We start from the raw sequence: 14,959 nt of genomic DNA, 5'->3' as shown, positions 1-14,959 counted from the left end.
TGTCACCCTGTCTGGATATCATCAAAGGTTGCTTCCGTTCTGTAGTCATTCCTGAGATTGCACATGGTTCTATTTGCTAACACTGAGCATAGTGTGCCTCTGGTAAATTTCTGGAATACTTAAACAAAAACCCAAGACTAATGCTAATCATTTGCACTTTCATAACAGCTTTCATCATGTAACAAGTACAAGAATGACAAGTTATCTGAATGATTGTGCTAAGAGAACATATGGGTGAACTTCAGCTGTCATCGTACCCATCTTTCAGGAGGTGTTCTTGTGTGTGTATATGAGTGTATGTACGAGTGTCAGGGAGGCAGTAAAAGGTAGTGTGTATACAGAGTAAAGCGACCGTTACAATCATCTCTTTACATCTATGGCATTAAGTGATACCTCTAAGAGGCCGACTGCTTGCCAAATTGTTCCAAACATTTCACATGATTACAGAAAATCCTTCATGCACAGAGGTGGAGTCACTGATCAGCCACAACATTTAAACCACTGACAGGAGAAGTGAATAATGCTAACCATCGGATTACTCTGCAATATTCTGCAAGGAAACAACGGCACTCATATGGAATGCCAGGATCTCTTTGCAACGGCACATATTGATGGCTTCGGCCTCTCCCGGCAGGACCATGTGTCCCACAACAAGCTCTGGAGGCCGAGGGGGCCCTTCAGACCCTTTGTGAGGAAAGTGGTTATATTGTAGCTGATCTTTTTTTCTTTTAAAAACTGCTGGTCTTAGGCAATATTGTCCTTTGGCAATACAAAAGTCATACAAAGACTGCCCATAATTATTAAAGTATGCACAGGAGGTCATTTATAAAGAGCGGCAAAGTCTTTCAATCATCAAAGTTCAATCACGTACTGGAGAGTGATAAAACCTCCTTTTACAGTAAAAGCAGCTCTCTGGATTGATCAATACTACTACTGTATATGTTGCTTTTGAATGATAGTCTTTTTCCATTCAAACTACTGAGTGCAGACCGACAAGGTGAAACTTGGTTCCAGGAGCAGCTCATTTGTCTTTTCGTGTGTCAGATGAGAGACTGGCTTTACAGATGACCACCATTCCTGCTTTTCACAACAACGTGTGCTCGGTCAACTTCATCCCGTTAGTTGACGATGCCAGCAAATGTGTTGATTGGTAAAGGAAGGGCTTTGCTCATGTATTTGCTCAGTCCAGCGTCTTTGTCCTCTCCCAGGTTGAATTTGGACCTCATGGCATTCTGGACGCAGTATCCAGGATCCAGACAAGGGGAGACCTCGATGCTATGAAGGAGATGTTCAACAGAGATAAGTCAGATTCAACAAGACTGAGCTAAAAGGATAAAAAAGCTTCTTGATGTAAATGCAAATCAAGCTGTGGCTAAAATTATAATTTAATCTCAAACACTTGTTGTCGGGGAGCTTTATTCAGTGGTGCCAACAAAAACAAATGACACTTGTCTGTTACCTCTGCACATCTCTGTAGGTCCTTCGACTGTCTCTGTCCGGTGTGAGAGTAAAAGAGCGACTCTCCAAAGAGCGAATCTTTATGCTGCAGATCCGGATCTTTGACTGCTGCCAATTTCCACACAAAACAACAAAGAGGCTAAACGTTATACAAGCTATTTTACAGTAGATATCTTTCATGGGTGGAACTTGAGTCCTCATCCCTTCTTTCATGTTGCTTTGACTCACCACTGTGTTGCTTTTTGTCTTTACCGGAGCTTCATTCAGAGTCAGAGTCAAACAATTCAGGTCTATGAGATAAAGGGGGAGTTAGCGTGTGAAGCGTGAAATTCAAACAGCAGAAAATGTTGGAATTTTTCACTCAGATCATCAGAAACACTTGGCTTTGAATTGAACTTGTGAGTTTTCTTTGAAAACTGCTCTCACGTGACTTTGCTTGTGAGTATAAATAGACTGAATTAAAATATCAAACCTTCTGCTTGACTTGAAGGAATACCACTAATCTGCGCCCCTGATGTCCTCACTGAAATTCCTTTGTCAACGTCTCGGCCGCTCAACGTCACCTTGGGTGCACACACACAGAAATATGTACACAAACAAGAACATCTGAATTCATCTTTCATTCAAGGCTGGCACACAAATAAAACCCGCACGAAATGGAAATTAACTGGTACTTGTTTTGGTGGTTGATAGGCATCTAAGTACACCAATGCTCCAGTGATGGGAATTTTACAAGGAAACAGTGGATCTAAAAAAAGACAACACACCTTTTTGTAATTCATAGAGATGACAGCTCCGCATACTTCCCCCGAGCTCTTCTTCTGTTTATCTGTTTGAGAATTAGAGGTATGTTGTTACATCAGTGTTTCAGACCAAAAAAAGAAAATTCATGTTTGCTTTTTTTTTTCTTGTTGTTATTTAGGGAAAAACACTGGCATGTGTAGCCAATTCACCTCTAACCGATGCGGAGATCTGTCTGAATTCTGGAAACTCTATCTCCAGGTGGGTAAGGAACACATCTTCCACAGGATCCTTCGTCATGTTGGTGAATGTAATCTAAGGGAAATGATGCAAATGGATAAACCAGCTGACATCTTCCGCACGCCCTTTGGTTTTATAGTGAGAGAAAACTCATAAGATGTACCGTACCTTAACGGAGTAGATGGTGAAGAAGACGGGTAGCTGGCCACTGCGGACGTAGTAGGAAATTACATCAGAGATGAAGGGCTCTTTCGGCCTCCCAGGGTTCGCTTGTTGCTAAAGAAAGCAAACGATATTCAAAATTAACCTAACCACCAGCGCATTGTCGAAACAAGACATTCGTCACACTTGGCTTTTAAGGACAAAAGAGTGAGTTGATGACAGGTAAACTGCTCGTTACTTAACAACCCTGAGTCACAAAGAAGCTTTTAACTTTTAAACAAATGCATCCCCAAAAAAGAGAGAGAGCACTGGGGTCGGCATGACAAATCCCATTTAATCTAGTGCAGAATGAGGAAATGAAACGTTCTGTAGAATCAAAAGGCCGTTTCCATTAATTTGTGAAGAGAACTCAGGCTTTCCCCATCTTCTTTCAACTCACTTCACAGCATTATCTCCTCTGCACATTTCTTTCCAGTGTTATAATTATTCTACTCCTTGTGCAAAGATATAGAGTCAGGGGTGTGTCAAAAGGTCTTTAGAGTTTAATTTACTTTACTTGTGGTGAAATCAACAATTCTATTTTCCTTGCAGGGAGTATGATCTTATGCAACTTCCTGCGTTTCAGCTCATGCAAAGAACAGCTGCCATGTTGAATGAGTGGGGATGCGGTAATGTAGCTACATTTTCTCAATGTGTCTAATGAAAGCTACCACACGAAGTACACCACAAGAAAAGGTGCGAGTCAGCAAAACTGAGCAAATCAGCTGTGTTTAACTATCCTTAATACTCGGCCACTGTTATCTTATTTTGTTCTTGTTTTAGATGTAATTGTATCATACCATATTAGCCAGTTTATGAATTGTGCTGTCCAAACTCTTGATGTTGCAGTTGTACCATGGATCCACGTTGCTCAAGTAGGAACCGAGAGAGCACAAATCCCCCTTGGACTGATGGAGTTTCTCCTACAAAAAAGGAACATGAAAGTGAACCTCGAAAAATAACAGTGGTGAGGGACTAAGATATGTGGAAGTTTGTAAATGTCAAAGACAAACATCCTGGAAGTATCATTTAAAGTTGTTGAATAGTGTTTCCTCTGTTAAAAAGCATTTACACAGTTTAGGCCAGCGGGTTTCAGGTGACAACACGGACAGTTTACCATACTGGTCTTCCGTTATAACGTAAGCTCTTTGTCTCATCAATCTCTGGACGTGTTGACTCTCACATAGTAACTGGTGTTGAGTTCATAGGAGGAAGCCGACTCACCTTGGCAGGGGAGTTGGGAGCCGGAGCCGTGCAAACAGGAATGTAGTAAAACTGGAGATTGACTTTCATTGTCAGAAAAAGCCGCCGCGCTTCCCTTTTCCTGCAGAAGCCAAACCAAAGATTCGTGAGAAGCTCAAAGTGTGTGCATCGGTTGATGGTGACATTTGCAGTGATACAAGCACAGTTTTATGTGGCAAACCAGAAACAGTGTGAAATGCTGTGTTGTTATTCTACCTGAAGGTAAATGTCAGTGCAATCCCAGTTTCTTTCATGATTAACTAAAGACCACTATGCATTTAAGGCCTCATTGTTAGCGTCAGTTTGAAATAGTTTAATCAAAGCCGAATATGTTCCCTCAAGTACAGACAGACTGCTTCTTGCATTGCAGTATTTAGCAGTTTAATTCAGGAGAAAGACCAACATTCGTGATTACGTTACAGAGCTCAGATGCAAGATAATATTTCACGATGGCAACAGAAAGTTTACCTGAATTGAAACTATGCGTGTAAAACTACCACTTCACAGTTCAATAAAGGAATATAAATCATAATGAGGCAGCGAACAACTAAAAACAGCATATTCAGTCATGCCACAACCAGCTGTTATCAAGATGTCCCTCACCTGAAGAAGTAATAGGCCTGAGCAAGGCGGCCCACAACCCTGTCATCGCCCATGATGACTATCCTGGCAGTAAAGTGTCTCTGCTGCTTGGGAAAGTTCTGCATGGAGCTGGCTCCTGCCCGCCTTTGCAGAGTGGCCCCTCTGTTTCCTCCCCTTCCTCCATTTCCTCCACCTCCTCCTTGATTTGCATGGTCCTCCAACGTATCTTGCATCAGCACCATACTGTCCTTTGCAGATGGTTTCAACTTGATGCCTCCACGGCGTGACAGCCTCCCTGAGTCTTGCTCCCTGGGAGAAGGAGGAGATCTGACATCGTACTTAAAAGTTATAATCAGTTAAAGTGCTGTATGTCTTGGAAAATAAAACTCCTGGACATTGTGTTGAATTTCAAAACAGCAGTATTTACATTTTGCATTGCTCCCATGATGCAGTAATGCTGGATGTGTCCAGAGAGGACGACAGAGACGGATCAGTGCCAGCGGGCAAGTCCCTTTCAATACCGCTGTCATCGGACATAATGGAGAAGCGGGTCATGTCGGATGGCATCGGGTCACAGGGCGATTCTCCCAGCTCAAAGTCCTCCTGCTCTTGGCCGAGGGAGAACTGCTCAGACATGCAGCTGGATCGCAACCACTTGGTCAGCTCTCGCCCTGTCAGCATTTTGAATATCATATTTCAGACACGTGGAACCAACGTGAGCCCAGTGAATCAGCACCGAATAACACTTTGTTCTTTCAGAAACTGTTCCCTCTGTGTTTGCTCACTGATGGTTGGCATGTTTCACCTCTACCCAACTGTGCCTCATCACAAACATTATCTACACTAAATAATGACCCGTGTCACAGCTTCATGTCAAGTCTGGTTCATGCCAACTGAATCTATTCACTGAGTATATGAAGGCCACACTGTGAAGCATGCCACTGTTTGTTTGGTTCATCTTAAAGAAACAACTCATCCTTGGAAGTCTTTTTTTTTTTTAAATTTTCCCTTTTAAACAGCTTCATCTTCTTCAGTCATTTCAGAATTATTTCAGAAACCTTCAAAAATCAGTATAATGTGTACAACTTCCTCAAGACCCACTCACAGATATCCAGATCCTCCGTCCACAGGTGCAAGCTCATGTCGGGGTTAGGAAGAGGGCAGTCACACAGCGGTCCACCACACAATGGTTCTGCAGAACACATGGTGGAAGAGTGAGCGAGGAAGAGACCAAAACTGTCAGACGAACAATCAAAACAAAACACCCCGCCCCCCCCCCCACGTCCACGACTTCCGCTCATGTGCATCCTTTTGTCTTCCAGCTGGAAGGACTGCAGAGCAGGCTCATCGGATGAGCCACCAACTTGATGACAGCGGGAGGAAGAGTGGAAATAGATATCCGGAAATTTTAATAATACACACAACTGACTGGACAGATTTTGCCACGGAGGAAACCACAACATACAGCGGACATGTCTGAAATCAGCAGCAGTCAGTGTTTCAAGCCGTTTAAATGTACAAAACATGTCCATCACCAACAATGTGCGCTTGTATGCTACTCTGAAAGCAAGCCAATTACAAGCTAGTAGCTATGTTAGACTGAGTATGAGCTCCGAAAAATGTATGAATGCAGTGGTCGCAGGAGAATTTAGAGCCTGTGTCATAATGTTGGCAAAATGCAAACATTCGTCTCACAACTTGCAAGAAGACCATTTTCTGTGATGCAGGACAAAGTAACTAAATGTAATCTGTAATTCACAGCGATCACAATGCATTTTGAAGAGGAACATGTTGTCAAATACTCCAAAGCTACAGCGTTACAGTGGGACTCCTGACAAATTACACACACAGTCCATGTCACTGTGTTTCTTATGCCCTTTTCAAACTGACACACTAATGTCTGACTCAATCATTGCAAAAATGTTTGTATGATTTAAAGGTTCATTTCTGAATCAATAAATATCTAGACTGCGGAAACTTCAACGGGTTTTCTTATCTCTTTTCGGCTTCTCTTTCTTCCTTTCTCTCCAGCTCTGTTGCATAACCAGATGTGACAGTGTTTAAGTGATGTCGAGCCAAACAAGGACCACATTGGCCAGCTTTGAGTTTCCACTTCAAAGAGTTCATACCCGAGTCTGTGTCAGAGACGATCTCGCTGTACAGCTGCTGAAGACGGCTCCTCAGCGCTCCTCCATCTCCTCTGCCGCCCTCCTCCACGCTCTGCTCAAGAATCGCCAACACTTCCTGAAAGTACGGCTCAATGTCTTGACCCTTGTCCTGTCCCAAAACACACACACATACGTGGGTTAAGACACGCACTCACAGGAAGATAAACATATGGAGGCCATGTATTCATAGCATCAAGGTGAGGGGTGAGAAATGTGCATCTGTCTGAGCTTGAGTGTGTCCTGCTGAGGCGTTATGTTTGGACCAGTGCCAGAGACAGCACACAGTTCAGAAACAACACACTATCAATGCGGACGTTTCAAGACTTAAAAGAGTAACGCAGAATCCTAAGGGAGCTTTACTGTATTCGCAAAAATGTATGGCATCAACAGAAAAAGAGCAGGACAGTGGGGAATGCTACAGTACCTTCCTGCGCATAAGTCAATGCAGTCAGTGTTTTTTTTCCACTTCAAAATGTCTGAACATGCTGTCGCGACCACAGAGACGATGCACTTGATTTATCCAACCACCTGTATGCATTGGGCCTTCTGTTCCTTCTTTACAGGCAATCAATAGTTAATTTGCATAATAATATACAACTTAAAATCAACAGAACAAAAACTTTCCTTCAAAATTATGGAAATTTGTGCAATGAACTTGCAGCACAAAACTAAATGAAAAACAATACTGGTGCTTTAAAAAGAACAAAGTTTAGTAAGACCTTAACTCTTAATAAATTACCCACATAGAGTAATCGTACAGCTTGTCCTTACTCTACCAGCAGCCACCAGGTCGTGTGTTTTTGAAAAATCTTTGTTTTGCGGACTAAGGCTACTGTATTTGCTCTTCATGTCGACGGATATGCTCCTTGTGTGTCCTGAAAGTGGAGCGCAACTGCAGAGGAGTCAGCCGAGTCCATGATGGCGTGTTCGTACTATCACGCTCCGAACTGGTGGACTCAGGGTTAGGGTTAGGCACGACTCAGAGCGTATTCCAAAATCAGTGTCGGTTTATTAATTCCAAGGTCTGGCACACAGGCAGGCAAGGGAAGATAGGCAGAAGTACATAATCGGCTGGCAAAATCCTTGGTCAAAAAACATGCAAAGGGGTCAAATAACGTGAGATCTAGACTTGAAATAAAATGCTTGAACGAATTACTAAATGACAAGACAAACACACAACAAACAAGACAAAGGCTGGGGTATAAATACACTAACAGAGGGGAAGAAAATGATGCACAAGTGAAAATAATTAGGATGATGACAATAAGACTGTGACAGGAAGTGACTACCAAAATAAAGCGGGAACAAAGAACACACATACATAGACCTGGCATGACAGTGTTAAAGGTTGCTGACCCCTGTGCTCAAGCAACACATTTAGAGAGAAAGCTTTGAATTGACAACCAAATGACATCACAAGGAGGGCAGAATTACAGTCAAAATACATGGCATTTCCATTAAAGATAAAGTAACTGTTGAGCTGAACTGTTCTTACAGATTTCCTGATGGATAGGAAAACTGTAATTTGCGCTTTGGGTAAGTATAGAAAAATTACATTTCTATACATTCACATACATTTCTGTCCATTTTATCGTCTGTGTGAGAGAAAACCATAAAAGACAGCTGATCTGAGAAAACAAAAAAGGATCACACACAGTGAAGTCTTTAGTTAGGTAAGGAAGAGTTTTGGCATTCTGAACCAACTATGAAAAAAGAGAAAGGCAAGCTCACAGAAAGTATTCTCATTCACTTTTTAAAGAGTCATGAGTATAAAGAAAAGCTATTTAGAGAGCAAAGAAGACTAGCTGAAGTCAGCTGTCTTAAAGAGGAATCAGAGAGCAGACACAGCAGAATATGAGTAAAAACAAACAAACTGAAAACTACCAAGAGAAGGCAACAAATGAGAACAATTAAACAAATGCACAACTTTACTGACCCTCAAGGCCTGAGCCAGTTTCTGCCAATGGCACTGTTCTGCTCCCAAAACAGCCTGCATGGAGTGTTGGACCACGCTGCACATATGTTTGAAAGGACTTAGAAATCCAGCCGAAGTGGAGGCAGAGGCCTCAAAATCCCCAAACAGGACAGGTATCAAGGAACCAGAAAAGACGACTGGATCAGCCAAAATAAACACCCTGCAGATATTTAATGACACAAAGGGAAAGGCAGTTTGAGAAACTGCAGTAGTACAAGTGAGGATAAAAATATAAAACCGTCCGTTCAGGGAAGCTGTTAGTGCAGTTTTGTAGAAAGCAATATATTCTGTGCATATGACTCACCTCTCCTGAAAAGGATAGTGTTCATTTTTTAACCTCTGCTCTGCTGTGACCATCCTCTGGTACATCAGACCTGTTGATCCAAGTAGCATTTAATGACGGCGTAATGTTGCAAATGCTCAAACATCAAATCCTTTCGAAAGCCTGGACAGCTCATTTAACATGTAAGCAGTCATAACACGGTTTTTCGGGCTCTGATGAAGCCAAAAAAAGAAGGCACAAGTTTTTAACTCACTGTTCTGCACGTTACCAGCAATCAGATGTATTGTTTCACATCCCCCCACCCTGGCGAATCATTTGAAAATGGGGGTTTAATAGTGAAAAAACATCTATAAATCTGTCTGTCTCACAGTTGGGCAGTTTTTTTGTTATGTTTAGGACTCATAGCAAGACTCAGAGCAGTGATGAAAGCGTGCAAGTGAGGTGAGAGGAGCGGGCTGAGTGTGTGTGGCAGCCAGTGTGTGACACACACACTCTGCTGTCTGTTCACTGCACCCATTTCACAAACAGAAACATTTTGTTCTACAATCAGCTGTTTGATGCTATGTGGAATCTTCAGTTGATGTTGACCGTTTTATTGATGTGTTTGAGATTAAGTGGACGTTTATTCAAACTCATTATCAGGGCACAGCTTTGCCTCATTCAGCATCCTCCTGTATTTCAACTCGTGAGGGTCAGTTTGTCCTCACCGCTGAGGGAGATGCTCAGCTGAAGGACAGCTGACGACATACTGAGCAGAAATTTATTTGTGGTGCGAGTTGTTGTTTATCTTTTAAAGCTGAAAGGTAATCATGGAATAGTTGAGACTCACTACCTGGAATAAGGCGTTCGGTTTTCATCTGTCTTGTGTAGCTGAGGCCCACGGTGCAGTAGGGATGTGGATAGGTCAGTAGTCTCTTACAAAAGTCATAAACGCGCTTGTACAGTTCATCTGGAATGTAGGCCGTCTGAAATGTCACAAAACAAACAGGCTTACTTATAATACTCCATTTATGGTGAGCAAATGATAATCATTACAGTATTGGCACTCAAATATGAGGAAAAACCCATATAGTGCAGACTTAAATGACCCAGTTTCAGGTTAGAAGTTCCTTGTTCACATTTGCTCCTGGATTATATCAAATTCTTCCTCCTGCTCGCCACTACTGGCATTACCCAGAGCAAAATTCCCCACATTTCCCGCCTTAAAAACAATGCAAAAGTAACCTGATTGCATTCCAATGCAACAGTGTCATTTAATTAATCAAACAAACATATCACAATGGCTATTTTACCAGTGCCATCAGCCTAAGCAGATGAGCTCACCACGCAAGTCTCGGCAGCTTTTCATGTTGCAACAATTTGGCAGAAATGTTGTACCTGAATGATGGCATACATCAGTGTGTGGAGCAAAGGGATGATACACTTGCGAGAATCCCATCTTTCAGCCTGCAGAGAAAACATGCACTACGTCAGGGCTCCAAACACATTTTACTAAAAAAAGCGTATCAACTAGTCCAAGATGACTACAGCTTCCTTCCTCTTTGAAAGTGCAAGCAAAAGAGGTTTCAGAAGAGAAGCAGATGCTTCACCACAAATACGGGTCTGTACTGAAGGGTGCCTTTTAAAATATGTGTTGAAAAACTGTTGACAGCGTCACAAGTGAGATCAAGTACCTTTTCAAGCTCCTTAATAAGCACCCACACCAGAGACAAGCTGTTGTCAGGATTGTTTCGGACTTTCTTATGAAGTGTCCATCTGAGCATTCCTACACACACATACAGACAGACACACAGGACATTAACAAAATGAAATCACTAAATAAGCACATAGACTCAATGTGTCACGCCTCTCTCCACCGCAGTGCTAATCCAAAATATGTCTGATGACTAACAACAAAACAGCCTCCTACTGCTGCTGTGGCTGTACTCCACAGTGTGATTCATACTGGCTTCAATAAGAATCTGTCCACAGAGGAAAAGTTTAGAGTGGAATAGTTCCAGATACAGAAAAGCAGGACAACAAAGGAAATCTGCAGCAAAAAGTTAGTTTTGCTAAATGTAGTTTGCAAAGATCTTGATCAAACCTTGGTCATCACTTACAACAAACAACTTCAGAACTTGTTAATTAGTATATGTCGGCACGGTGAAGAAGATCATACAGCACCTTTGTTGAAACAGCCTGCGGGCTGCTGGTTGTCTGTTTCTCTTGGCAGCACAGCCTGGACACTGCGGTAGAGCTCTGCCTGTGGAACTGTGGGCGAGTAGCCAGCTGACAACAAGAAGAAAACATCTGAAGTCAAACTCTAAAAATCAAATCGTTTTAATTGCAATTAAACACAGAATTAAGCCATCTTTCAAAGTAAAGAAACACCAATCCTGTAAAATCCAGAACGTAAGCTCGTGGGGTATTCCTTGACTTTCCTGCACATGCTTGGTGTGTGAGCAGAGTGTGTGTGCTGTACCTGTGGGCTCCATGTTGTACATGGTGCTGGAGCTATCCCAGTGGGCCTTTTCGGTCGTGTCTCACATGCATTGTGGATCCATCAACTGCAACAAGACATGGTAAGGTAGCGTCACTTGTGTTCTGTTATCATATCCATGATTAAACGCTCGGTCTTCTCGCTCTTCTAAAGACAGTCTCTCACTCAACCTGACTTCTGTCTGTCAGCTTGCTAGCAGCCTTGTGTAAAATGTCCTCAGCTGAGCTATTTCAAGCTCACTTTTTTTCCGTTCACATGTGGCCTGACGATAATTTCATCTGTATCTCCAGTTCTCTGAAGTTCTTTTTGCACCTCTGTGTGAAATAGAGGGCATTTAGTTTCTGTTTGAGAAGTCTCTGCTGAGCGTTTCATTCTTTCAGCCTTGGAGGTAAAAATAAAGCGAATGCCATTTTGCAATGGCTGCCAAGACCGGCACATTCATCACCTCTTCCCTACCTTGGATGTTTTTAGAAGACGTTCGATAGCATCACCATTATAAAAGTCTTAGTTTGAGCTTCACTTCACGGCTGTTGTGCGGTGAAAGTAAATATGGCCATTTTACTTTAGTTTTATTTAAAGAGGGGAAAAAAAGTTTCCTCAACAGGACAGGAGAAAAAATGAGTCGACCCCCTCAAGCACCTGCATACCTATCTGCTCTCACGCATGTATGAAGCTTAACAAATGAACACCACAAACATCCCCCCACCCTCCCCCATACCTCCACCCACTTAATACAAGGTGTTATAAAGTGTTCCTATGAATAGTAAAACTTACTAATACCACATCTTTTACCCAAAGCCCACACAGGTTTATGAGTCACGTCTCAGACACCTACAGTCCAAATTCAGAGTTTAAGGTCACCAAATTTACCTGAACATGCCCATCTATGCACTTTTAAGGTCAGTTTAACATGCCAGAAGATATGCAACACACGCACAGATGATGACACCTACAAAAACACTGAAGACGCTAAATGCTAAGACCTTAAAATGTCATTTCTTGTGGCATTCACACGATGGATGGGACTTGTACATGAACCTTTGGGAGAAATTCCTGCTGTACAAGAATCCAAAAATCCTTGTCATGATTTTGCCCAAGTAAAGAGATCCTGACGCAACACATTTCTGTAATCTAAACAGAATAAAATAACTTGACATTATGGAACTAGTTCAATAATTTGTTACCGGTTCATTAAAAACAGCAAACTACAAACCTACATTTGCAGCAACACATAAAGCGACAAAATCCACCAAGAACCATCAGCTGAAAGAATAGCAGGTGTGAAATAAAGATAATATGACATAGGCCTACCCCGCTCCACAGCACAGAGTGTCCGTCAGTTCTCCTCCATTCACACACTGCACATGTTGGACTGAAACAAACAGAGAGACAGCGTGCGAGTGAATAAGGGAGTAAGGCGCAGGCCAGTGAGAGCAGCGATTTACAGGCGAGTGTATTTCCTCGTGTGAGAAGGTGGGAGCTAAGTAGTGACGGGATAATCGAGCTTTGTGTCAGCGGGACATATGGGGGCGTGGAGTTCTTGTGTGAAGGTGCTGAAGAGTGCCAAAGTTTTAAGTTAATTCACAGCTGAACATATGATTTAAAAAAAAAAACATTCTTCTTTTCTAAACCACATTTGGACGTTTGATTCATGACAACTTCCATGAGCTCTTTTACTTGTAGTATTTCTCCCTCACTCCCACGACACTGAGTCCACAGGCCCCACAAGTACAATGAAAGTACTTAGTTGTGATGGATTTAGCCTTGATCCCTCAGCAGCGAAAAAGCAGAGCGAACAGCGCTGCCTCAGCAGCTGAATGCAGCCTTTTTGACCACATGTTTCCGGTGACACTACTGTATCACTCTCTGTCACATTGTTTCATTTGCTGTCACCTCTCTTGGTTTTTCTCAGCTCACAACTTCAGTCACTTCTTTAATGCACCCGATTGGTCAAGGGATTGATTTCTTCTTCTTTTCTCTTTGTTGCCTACAAACCGCCCTGTTCTACAGAATTGGCCGCGAGATGATGACTATTAATAAAGTTCAGGAGGTGACACAGGCTTAGCATTTCCTTTCGGTCAAAATGAGTGGGCAGATGATACTCTATATTTAAACAGAGACAGACACAGAAAGATGCTGAGCTGGAGAAACAGACGGAACAGATGTTTTAAAAAGGCTTAAGAATAGATGCATCACAGCACTCGCCACATTTTCCAACACGGAACAAACACGGAGCTTGCAGAAAATGTGCCACAAAAGATGAGCCTCAAAAACCAAAACGCATAATTTCCTTGAATATTAAAGAAGTGTGGGAAAGGGAAGCAGGAATTGCACTTTCTGAGGTGGCCTCAAGTAAGACTTGGAGCTTCCAGTGAAGCGCAACCAACACCACGACTTGGAGGAAGCGTTGCTGGAAGCATGTTATTTCAGGACATCTCACCAGGAAAAATATAACCACTTTCACATCCAGTATTCTGGGAATGTCCCTGACTGAGTGAGTTTTGGAAGAATACCCGGGCTCACTGTGCTCCACAGTCAACATCCAAAAACCACTGGTTTGTTCGACTCACTACTTCGGTCATATTTAGTTTTCGGATTGAAGCTTGGAAATAAAGTTTGGAAAAGGCAATCTCTCCTGGTGGCAAGGGTGATCGAGCCTACTTCCACATCATTAAATGACTGGTTCGGAGTAATTTTAGAAATATTTAGAACGGAAACTCTAACTTACTCTTTCAGAACCCAAAAAAAGATCAATTTTACTGGATTTGGAACAAATGGTCAACATTCACTGTGCCTAAGAAAACAGAATTTACACGATCCCACAGACTTCTTGGCATCTTCCCCTCTGGACAACAGCAAATGCATGCTATCATACAAAATGGCATGTAATTCATTAAATCAGTGTGACTATTCTTTTATTATTATTAGAGTTATTTGAAGACAGTGTTTGGCCGGCCTCTAGCCAGAAACCTCAAAGCAGTTTCTTTTAAATGGAGCTTTTGTTTCAAGTCTACATGCTTCTGTGTTGTTTTTACACAAAGATTAAATCTATTCTGAGCACAAGCTCTGAGACTTGAGAGCACATACAGCAATGGAGTGAACTATTAAAACTACATCAAAAATTGACCCAAAGTATATGGGGACATTTGCACGATAATCGCGTCATTTTAACTTAACATTTTATCTTAACGTATTTTAGCTGGAAACAGAATTAAGAGGAGAAAACGTACAGCGAACAAAATAGAAAGAATGCAAAAGTACAAATATAGCATCATGATATGGTGGCGCAAACTGTACAGTAAATCAGCTGAAATGTGAGTTTACAGCTCACATAAACATCAGAGGTCACTCGAACTGAACTTTTACAGCACAAAAATCGTCATCTCTCCTTTATCTCACTTTATTAAATCACCCATGACAAGTTTGGCAAAGGCAGTAATGTTCCTGAACATTAGGGTTGTGGTGCCAGGCCAAGATGCCAGTAAAAAATAAAAATAAAACACTTCCCCCAAGTCTGTTTTCTATTTACGGTTAAATAAATCAGTTCCTGGTCTAAGCTTCATCCATGATAGCCATCTATCTATCTACCT

General features: G+C 42.1%; 1 protein-coding gene across 3 annotated transcripts; it reads right to left on the bottom strand.

Annotated features, from left to right (window-relative positions):
- Positions 1-716: 716 nt before the first annotated feature.
- On the bottom strand, positions 717-12,757 carry LOC140304719 (phosphoinositide 3-kinase regulatory subunit 6). Of its 3 annotated transcripts, none has more exons than XM_072383469.1 (21): positions 12,681-12,757; positions 11,352-11,436; positions 11,054-11,158; positions 10,564-10,655; positions 10,268-10,336; positions 9,723-9,855; positions 8,912-8,981; positions 8,569-8,767; positions 6,594-6,741; positions 5,570-5,656; positions 4,892-5,135; positions 4,486-4,791; positions 3,865-3,964; positions 3,441-3,563; positions 2,608-2,715; positions 2,412-2,514; positions 2,226-2,287; positions 1,931-2,021; positions 1,687-1,748; positions 1,460-1,566; positions 717-1,275 (listed from the first exon to the last, which is right to left on the bottom strand). In XM_072383469.1, exons 2-21 carry the CDS (start codon positions 11,371-11,373, stop codon positions 1,119-1,121), a joined length of 2,388 nt encoding a protein of 795 aa, XP_072239570.1. In that variant the 5' UTR covers positions 11,374-11,436; positions 12,681-12,757; the 3' UTR covers positions 717-1,118. The 3 variants fall into 3 exon arrangements, with proteins under 3 accessions (XP_072239570.1, XP_072239571.1, XP_072239572.1); XM_072383470.1 differs by having other exon boundaries at positions 1,460-1,563; XM_072383471.1 differs by having other exon boundaries at positions 4,486-4,773.
- Between the last annotated feature and the right edge of the window lie 2,202 nt (positions 12,758-14,959).

This window comes from Leuresthes tenuis, unplaced genomic scaffold (assembly GCF_036924035.1).
Source record: "Leuresthes tenuis unplaced genomic scaffold, fLeuTen1.0.hap1 SCAF_4, whole genome shotgun sequence".
Lineage (NCBI taxonomy): Eukaryota > Metazoa > Chordata > Actinopteri > Atheriniformes > Atherinopsidae > Leuresthes > Leuresthes tenuis.
The sequence above is the reverse complement of the archived record's forward strand: the minus strand, read 5'-3'. Positions and strand labels throughout refer to the sequence as shown.

Excerpts from the sequence above, each read along its gene's own strand:
- LOC140304719 (XM_072383469.1), bottom strand. The coding sequence starts at position 11,373 with ATGTACAACATGGAGCCCACAG. Across the intron at positions 3,965-4,485 it reads CAGGCCTATTACTTCTTCAG|GAAAAGGGAAGCGCGGCGGC; the intron begins GTGAGGGACATC and ends TGGCTTCTGCAG. Across the intron at positions 1,749-1,930 it reads TCCTTCAAGTCAAGCAGAAG|ACCTGAATTGTTTGACTCTG; the intron begins GTTTGATATTTT and ends TTTATCTCATAG.